Source organism: Meles meles, chromosome X (genome assembly GCF_922984935.1).
Source record: "Meles meles chromosome X, mMelMel3.1 paternal haplotype, whole genome shotgun sequence".
Taxonomy (NCBI): Eukaryota; Metazoa; Chordata; class Mammalia; order Carnivora; family Mustelidae; genus Meles; species Meles meles.
In genome coordinates, this window is record NC_060087.1 from 88,329,206 (window position 1) to 88,338,582 (window position 9,377).

The following is a 9,377-nucleotide window of genomic DNA, read 5'->3' on the forward strand; positions in this document are numbered from 1 at the left end:
ATTAGAGTTGCTAAAGTCATTATCTGAACAAGTCTTTTTTTTTATATTTTATTTATTTGACAGAGAGAAATCACAACTAGGCAGAGAGGCAGGCAGAGAGAGAGGAGGAAGCAGGCTCCCTACTGAGCAAAGAGCCCAATGCGGGACTCTATCTCAGGACCCTGAGATCATGACCTGAGCCGAAGGCAGAGGCTTTAACCCACTGAGCCACCCAGGCGCCCCTGAACAAGTCATTTTTAACAGTTTTAATTTTGAAGTTAATTGGGTTTTTATGTATATCACTTGAGCACAAATACAAACCCTTATGAAATGTTGTACCTCAACTAAACTGGAAAATAAATGGCTGTTGGTGGATTTTACTTTCTACAAACAGGGTAAAATTCATGTTTATCTTTTCCTGTGGTGTAAGAGAATAGGAATATAAAAACAAATTAAGATCTTGTTATTCACTGTTGATCACAATTGTAACAGTGGATAGCTTGCTTGAATACCACTGCTAAGAAGCATAATGGTCAAATGATTAACTATAGAAGGAGGAAAATCAGAATGTGTTTACCTGCACTGTAATAATGAGCATCTTAATAATCAAATGTTGACTGTGGTTATAATTTGCTATTACTAATGGAAAAAATTGTATTTTTCTGATTTTTACATTTTTCCTGTAGCTGTTGAGTGTACACAGCGAACCACAGGATGGGGCCAGAGGGCCATTGAAGTCCGCTCTTTGCAGTCAAGAGTTCTGGAAAGTGAACTGAAGCGCAGGTCAATTAAGAAACTGAGATTTCTGTGTACCCGAGGTGACAAGGTATTGTTTATATCTCCTAGTTAAAGCAAAAATAAAGCAGGCAATGAAAATTAAGTAAGAAAATCCTTTTCCTAAAAAAAAGGGAGAAGATCCTTTTCCTTCTGGCCATAAATATATTTGTGGTATAATTCCCAAATTGGCAAACTATTGATAAAAACAAGTTTTCATTTTGTAGTAGTAATATTCCATTTTACAGGAAAGAAAAATAAATTGAGATTTGTCAATTATTTGTGTAATGTGATCAGTTTTAACAACCAATTCAGATAGTTTCAATGGAAAATATGCTTTGTATGAAATCATTACAGTCTCTACATACAATGAGAAATAATAGCATGAAAAAATAATCCTAATAAAACTAGGAAACATCCACATTTTGAAATGATTGCAGAGAATTCAAACTAACACCAAAACATGCAGGGTAAAGCATTGTACATGAAGAAAAGTATTGGTTTGCAGTATGAAGGGATATAATGGGAAGAACCAGTGTTCAAAGTCAGATAGACTTAGCATGCAGTCCCGACTCTGTCACCTAATGAGGTATAAGAACCTGGAAATTTGATTAATCTTCTTGAGTCATAGTTCCGTCATCTCCAAAATGAAAATATTAATAACTCTTCTGGTAATAATTTTGAAAATTAATGATAATGTATATATAGTAAGCATCTCACAGATTGCCTGGCACATAAAATGTGTTAAGTCAAGGGTAGCTAGTGTTATCATCATCAGTATCAAAACCCTTCTAAGTATATTCATTGTGGATGTGGAAAACCTTACTCCTAACAAGGAGACCTCTGTTTGCTATTTATGTTCATGCTCTGTTTTAATTTTCTTTAAGGCACAGACCATATTCATAAGACATGTTCCTCTCTAAGCTGGTTGGTTTAACTCATAATATCATTCTATTGATGTCAGCCCATTTCACTGAAATAGAAAATCCTTCACCAAGTAGAAAATTTCAGTGGCCTCTTAAACACCAGCAACAATGGTAAACAATATCAAATAATTTAATAATTTCCTTATACTAAAAGAAAAAGTAAAGCCAACTTGAGTAAAAGTAGATTTTTTTAAACCAAATGGGATCCTTAAACAACAAAACTAATCAAGAATGTCCATAGATGAATGCCACACCAAAACTTAATTTTATTTAAACCATATGAAGTACCATTATATAGAATACGGTATGATTGTTTTTTAATATATAATTTAGATTTCATACCAATTTAAAGTCTTGTTCTTTCAGTAAATCCTGTTCAGTAAATAGTATGGCTTAATATTTTAATTGGTTAATATGGAATAATTGAAATTATAGTTGTATCTGTCATGTATCAGGTTACAAGATATTAAATATTTACTGATGGTGTCTCTTTTTCTCTTTTTAAAGCTATTCTTTACCTCTACCCTGCGTAATCGCCACAGCCGGGTTTACTTCATGACCCTTGGAAAACTTGAAGAGCTCCAAAGCAATTATGGTGTTTAAAAGGTTCCAATGATTTATTACAACATTTACAAACATCATAAATATACAATTTACATCGTAAAATTTCCGAGATTAAATAAACATTCAGTTTTCTTGTTAGGGAAAAATTAAATCAGATATTTTACTTTTAATGTAGCACAAAATAGTTCTAATGAGAAATGCATCTTTATATATAAAATTAACTATAGCAAGCTCTATGTACTCCAATGGTGTACGATATCTTTTGCACAAACTTCGTAACTTTTGTTACTGTGAATTCAAATATTACTCTTTGGACAGTTTGGACAGTATCTACATTCAGATTTTACTACATGGAGTAAAGAAACTTGTAATGAGTTAGGTTCCAAATAGCTTTCAAAATAACTGGCCCTTAGTGAGGTTTTTCAGAAAAAAATAAAAATAACAACAAACTATATGCACATTTGTAAAGTCATATAAAGAACCAAAGTTTAGATTATTAAATGAAAATAATAAGGACTGTGCTATAAACCAGACTAAGGCTGAACAACCTGCATGCCTGGAGAAAATTGCAGTGATAAAGGGGAAAAGACCACCCATTCTTACTGTTCTTTGTCAGTTAAACTCCCAGTCAATGACCAGTTGTGCTTTTCATTACCATGTTAAGCTGGTTTCCTCCTGATAAGGAGGAAGTCTTAGATGCTTGATTTTCCTTACAAGCCCTGAATATGTGCAATAGCTGTTAAAAAAAAAAAACACCGAATAATACCCTTGCAAGCCTGAATACAGGACTGAACTCCTATACACATGTACTGTACAAAGAGTTTTTTAAAATGCTTTAAAGTAGGCGTCAAATTCTAACTCCCAAAAAGAGATTGGTTGATTTATCAAAATTTTTATCTGGCCAACAGTGGGACCATCAGGCAATATAGAATATTTTCCCAATCCCAGATTAAACCATATAAAAGTTTCCCTCAGTTGTAAACAAAAAGAACAAAATATAACCACAAAAACCTAATACTTATTTTTTCCTATTTCTATTTCTGTAAAATCAGAAATTAATCTAAAGTGATAAGTCTACATACTGAAACAATGTTTAGGTAAAGAAAAAAGAAATGAAAAGAAAAGAAAAAAAAGAAGAAAGATTTTGAAAAAAAGTACAACTTTCATCAAATTTAGAGTAGTGAAAACCATGCTAATCCATCACCCAATATGTTATAGACGCCATAAATAGGTGGTGACTGCTACCTGGTGAAAAGCATAATTTCTGCAATATCCATCTTCAATTCCATGGTTAGTTCTGGGGCAATAGAGAAGCAACAGAACTACCGCAAAGTATACCTCAGTATAATTCCTCTAGTTCTGCTTCATAAGTATGAAGACAGTGCTAGTGGGATAATAATTTTCAAACTACCTGGTTAACCAAAATACAAAAGCAGCTGACTGTGTGTGATTTCATGATAGCACATTATTTCTTGACACCTTGGTGCCAAGAATGACGATTTGGATTTTCCTAACAACTTATATCAAGAGTGTAGTCTCTCAAAATGAGAATTTAGGAGAACCTAAATCCATGAAATAAAGAAATAAATGTGATTCACATTTATGTTACTGTGACACAATAATGTGATCCTAAAACTGGCTTATCCTTGAGTGTTTACAACTCGAATGATTTTTTAAATGCAGTAGTTTAAAGAGAAAACAAACATTTATGTCAAATTATTTCCTTAGAAGTAGTCTTCATTACTATAAATTTGTACACCAATAAGCCATGGGGAACTTTGTGCAAGTACCTCATTGCTGAGCAAATGGAGCTTGCTATGTTTGAATTTCAGAAAATTTTTTCATTTAAGTAGTGTGTAGAATCAAGTTTTTTAAGAATACATTTTTTCTTAATAATATTTACTTAAAGTTAAGATTAAAAGATAAGTTTTATCTTAAAGTCATATTTTTAAGGCAGTAAGTCTTTAAGGCAGTTATTTTAGGAAGCCAACTCCCATTGTGCTTTGTGGCTGTTATTCTAGTAAACAGAGACCATAGTGAAGTGAATCTACAGAGATGTCCCAAAGTAAACAAACAAGAAAAATTGCAGATGTGTAACTGAACTTTAAAGGATAGGGTGTTAATGAAGAAAGGAAGCTGGGCACATATTATGAAGGGAGATTGAAATCTGGAGTAGCTCAATAGAAAGGATTGAAAAATTTAAAGTGGTTCCTGAGTAATGAATACTCTATCTGGATTTTTTATATCCAGATATAAAATTGTTACTCTATCTGGATTTTTTATATCCTTTGCCAGCTGAAACAAGAAAGTGAAGAGACAATTAAATTTCATAGGCAGTGCACAATAATAGAAGAAATTATGTCTATACCTCACTTTGTAGATGAGTACCTGGAAGCCCCAGCTCTTTACAGAAGCAATGAAGGGGGACTCCTGACCAACCAATTCCCTCAGCCATGTGATTGAAACATGAAAGTTCTAGCAGGTTGTGAGTAGCATTGAGACAGAATACAGTTTTATTTTAGTGTACTTTAGTTTTTACACTAAAGCCCTTATCCAGAATAAAAGGCACTGTTACAAATATTTGAAAACTAGAAAATGATACATGAAAAGAGTTGACAAGAAAAGCTCTGAGTGATTAGGTCTGTTGAAGTAAGCTAAGAGCCCCAGAGGAAATAGTAGGAAAGGATAATCATTTAGATAGTAAAATAGGAAAAGCAGAAATTATACATGGGCACATACACACATGTACGCACACATACATTCATACACACAAAGTGTTAGAATGCATATTTTTTAATATTTTCAGTGCTACCAGTATCTAGAATAATCACTAGGTATTTTCTGTGAGAACTAATTTAATTGAAACAGTATTCATAAAACTAGGAATAATGCCACATGCATTCAATGGGATCTTTTAAATATCTTCAATTCTTTTTTAAAAATGTACTTATTTAAATCAATTTGTATTCAAGCTGTGTTTTAACTTTAAAAGTTATTGAAATAATCTTTGAAATTGTTAATTGTTTCATTAGAAAGTCTGCAATGAACCGTTGTTCAACCTCTAAAAATAAACATTTTTTAAAAATTATTGAATGATATCATTATTTGAAATATGTTTGTCAATGCATCAGAATTAGGATTCGTTCAGGGAATATATATTTCTTTAAAGTATGTAATAAGACACTGATTGGAGAGTGTTAGGGGTTTTACTTTTTGTTCTGTTAGGAGTGCAGGCTAAGGAGGGTTATATTGATATGACTAAAATTTTTCTAGGTACAATGGTGGAATGAGAAACCAATTCATTTTCCTCAAAATGTGTGGGACTTTACACAGACAAATAGCATTACACAGCATAGTCAAAACCCAAGGAAATTTTAATCTGGCTCCCTTCCCATCCCACTCCAGTGTCCTGAAGTCCAGTGGAGAAGTAAGAGGATAAAATTTATACAAAGAGAGAAGCAAAAGATTTATAGTTTTGGGGCACCTGGGTGGCTCAGTGGGTTAAGCTTCTGCTTTTGGCTCAGGTCATGGTCTCAGGGACCTGGGATCGAGCCCTGCATGGAGCTCTCTGCTCAGCAGGGAGCATGTTCCCCGCCCCCCCCCCCCACCTCTCTGCCTACTTGTGATCTCTCTGTCAAATAAATAAATAAAATCTTTTTAAAAAAGATTTATAGTTTCTTAGCATTCAAGAAAGTGTCTAGTGCAGACTGATTTTTGAAAATGGAAAATGGAATAATTATGGCAGGTTGTCAAGGAAGCTGAGTCCTTCAATTGGAAAGATAAGAGGAATGACACTTCTTTCAGCAGATCACAGAAGCATTAGAGGCATGGTCTCATGAGTATTTTATTGTCTCGGAACATTCCAGAGAAAAGTTTATCAAGCTTTCCCATTAGGGCCAGCTGAGTGTGGTGCTAATTTGTCAAGTGTGTCAAGTCATCCACGAGTTGGGTTACCTGGACATGACAAGCTCATCCAGGCTTTCAGAGTCTAAATTCAAAGTGCTTCTTTGATCAAACTGACTATTCAGCTTAATATATAGTGCCCACATGGAGGACATAGAGGAGGAGAAGGAAAGGAAAAGTGAATTGGGAGAGGGAGAGGGAGATGAAGCATGAGAGACTATGGAGTCTGAGAAACAAACTAAGGGTTTTGAAAGGGAAGAGGTGGGGGGATGGGTTAGCCAGGTCGTGGGTATTAAGGAGGGCACGTATTGCATGCAGCACTGGGTGTGGTGCATAAACAATAAATCTTGGAACACTGAAAAAATAAAAAATATATAGTGCCCACAGTCTTCAACAATCTTAAGGGGCAGTGAGCCAGGGAATAAAAATATCATCACAGATTGGATTTAGAATGGGTAGGGGGATAACCCCAGGCTGAAAGAGGGCATTATCATAGGAACACTTTACCAAAGCATAGGGACAGAGTAGGTCATGAGTAGAAGTTGCTATTAATAACTTAATCATTCTCAAATGGACCAGTGGGTTTACAGCTCCAATACGGCAAATCTATTAACCGAACCTTTCCAACATTATGAGTTCCCTTATAATAGCCTTTTTATTTACAGAGACTTTGGCCATCACTTAAGAATACTCAGGCTCCTGAAGGTAATAAAGACTTTGGCCATCACTTAAGAATACTCAGGCTCCTGAAGGTAATAAAGCCATTGAGTATAGCTACTCTTTAATTCCAAAAATTGAGTAGAAGGTAGCTAATGACTTAAAGGCCAAACATGTTTCAGAAAACATTATGTCATGTTTTATGTTTTTCATAACCATTTCAACTGATTAAAAGTAGTTCCTGAAGGAATAAAATTTATTCTATATAGATTTATATTTTTAGAAGCTAGTACACACCCTACTTTGTAGATGAATACAAAATCAGGTCGGGGATTAACTTTTTCTAATAGCTTTGCCACCCTATATGTCAAAATGCCTTGTTTGGTGCTTAGCATAGAGCAAAGACAAAAAAACATGAGTTGAAAAGGAAAAGGGGACTTTTTTTTTTGCCTTGATTGTCCTTTACTACTTTATCTATAACAGTTTTAAAGTAAAATTCACATATCCATTTGTTTCATCAAAGTGCCATCTGTATCTGGGGACCAAAAGAGTAATGACCTATTTTGGGTAATTTCAAATGATTTTACACTTCAAACCTGAAATGAAACAAAGAATAAGTAAAAATAAAATTTAAATTTAAAGTGTCTCCTCAAGTTTTGTTTACCTTTATTTTTTGAAGTTTTATATTTTGTTTTTTATTAAAGTATAATTCAGATACAGTGTTGTATTAGTTTCAGGTGTACAATTCAGTGATTCCACAATTCTGTACATTAGTCAGTACTCATCACAGTAAGTGTACTCTTAATGCCCTTTATTTCACCCATACCCACCCTCAGCATTACCTTTAAAAGCAACACATGAGAGGCCACTATGCCTCTTTAATAATTACCCAAAGGTCATAAGTAATTACAAAGATTGTTTAATAACATAAAAACAAGCCATTTGACTGGATGTTTTGTACAAACATTTGTTTTGAATGTAATTCTTCATAAGATTGACTCTGTTATATCACCTTAAGACATATTTAAGGGTCATCAAAACTTGTCAATATACTTTTTGATCTCGAAATTTTAAGTTACGTTCTCAAAGATACATATCAAATCCCAGGCATTCCCTGAATGTACATTTTGAGCATATGGAGTATATCTGACTTGCAGGTAGACAGATAGCCATTAAAATGCATGACAAATGGGACCTTCTTTCCAAAAGTTTAAAGGAAAGCATGCAACACCATGGATTTGAGAATTGCAAGTGAAGGGAATCAGAAATGAATATAATAAATTTCAAAGCAAATTAGACTACTCACAGAACTAAAACAAACAATCCTAAAATTAATATGGAACCACAAAAGACCCCAAATAGCCAAAGCAATCTAGAAAAGGAAATTAAAGCTGGAAGCACAATTACAGACTTCAAGTTATATTAGTGATGAAAATCTTCTCTCTACTAAAATTAATATTATATGACAGACTGGAAAAATGAGTGCTTAATTTTTAAAAAATGGGCAGAAGACATGAACAGACATTTCTCCAAAGATATTCATATGGCCAACAGACACATGAAACAATATTCAACATCACTCATCATCAAGGGAACGTGAATCAAAACTACAATGAGATATACCACCTCACAACTGTCAGAATGGCTAAAATCAAAAGCACAAGAAATAAGTGTTGGTGAGGATATAGAGAAAAAGGAATCATCTTGCCCTGTTGGTGGGAATGCAAACTGGTGCAGCCACTGTGGAAAATGGTTTGGAAGTTCCTCAAAATATTGAAAATAGAACTACCCAACAATCCAGTAATTACACTACTGGATGTTTTCCCCCAAAATGCAAAAACACTAATTCAAAGGGATAAATACACTCTTTTTTTTTAAAAGATTTTATTTATTTGACAGAGAGAGATCACAAGTAGATAGAGAGGCAGGCAGAGAGAGAGAGAGGGATGCAGGCTCCCTGCTGAGCAGAGAGTCGGATGCGGGACTCGATCCCAGGACCCTGAGATCATGACCTGAGCCAAAGGCAGCGGCTTAACCCACTGAGCCACCCAGGTGCCCCAGGATAAATACACTCTTATGTTTATAGAAGAATTATTTATTTATCTCTTTATTTTTTTAATTTATTTTATTTTTTTAAGATTTTTATTTATTTATTTATCAGAGAGAGCAAAAGCACAGAAAGCTACAGGCGAGCAGGCAGAGGGAGAAGCAGGCTCCCGGTTGAGCAAAGATCCCGATGTGGGACTCGATTCCAGGACCCTGGGATCATGACCTGAGCTGAAGGCAGAAGCTTAACCAACTGAACCACGCAGGCATCCCAGAAGCATTATTTATTTATTATTTATTTATTTATTTATTTATTTATTTTCAGCGTAACAGTATTCATTGTTTTGACACCACACCCAGAGCTCCGTGCAATACGTGCCCTCCCTATTACCCACTACCTGGTTCCCCAACCTCCCACCCCCAATCCCTTCAAAACCCTCAGGTTGTTTTTCAGAGTCCATAGTCTCTCATGGTTCATCTCCCCTTCCAATTTCCCTCAACTCCCTTCTCCTCTCCATCTCCCCATGT

The 9,377-nt window shown here is 34.6% G+C and overlaps 1 protein-coding gene across 1 annotated transcript in view; it reads left to right on the plus strand.

Moving 5' to 3' along the window:
- Positions 1-5,290, plus strand: part of NRK (Nik related kinase) — a 155,549-nt gene extending 150,259 nt beyond the window's left edge. The window contains exons 27-28 of the mRNA XM_045994442.1: positions 666-805; positions 2,187-5,290. Of these exons, the coding sequence (XP_045850398.1) occupies positions 666-805; positions 2,187-2,282 (236 nt within the window). The 3' untranslated portion in view covers positions 2,283-5,290. The remainder of the gene's footprint in view (positions 1-665; positions 806-2,186) is intronic.
- Positions 5,291-9,377: the final 4,087 nt, after the last annotated feature.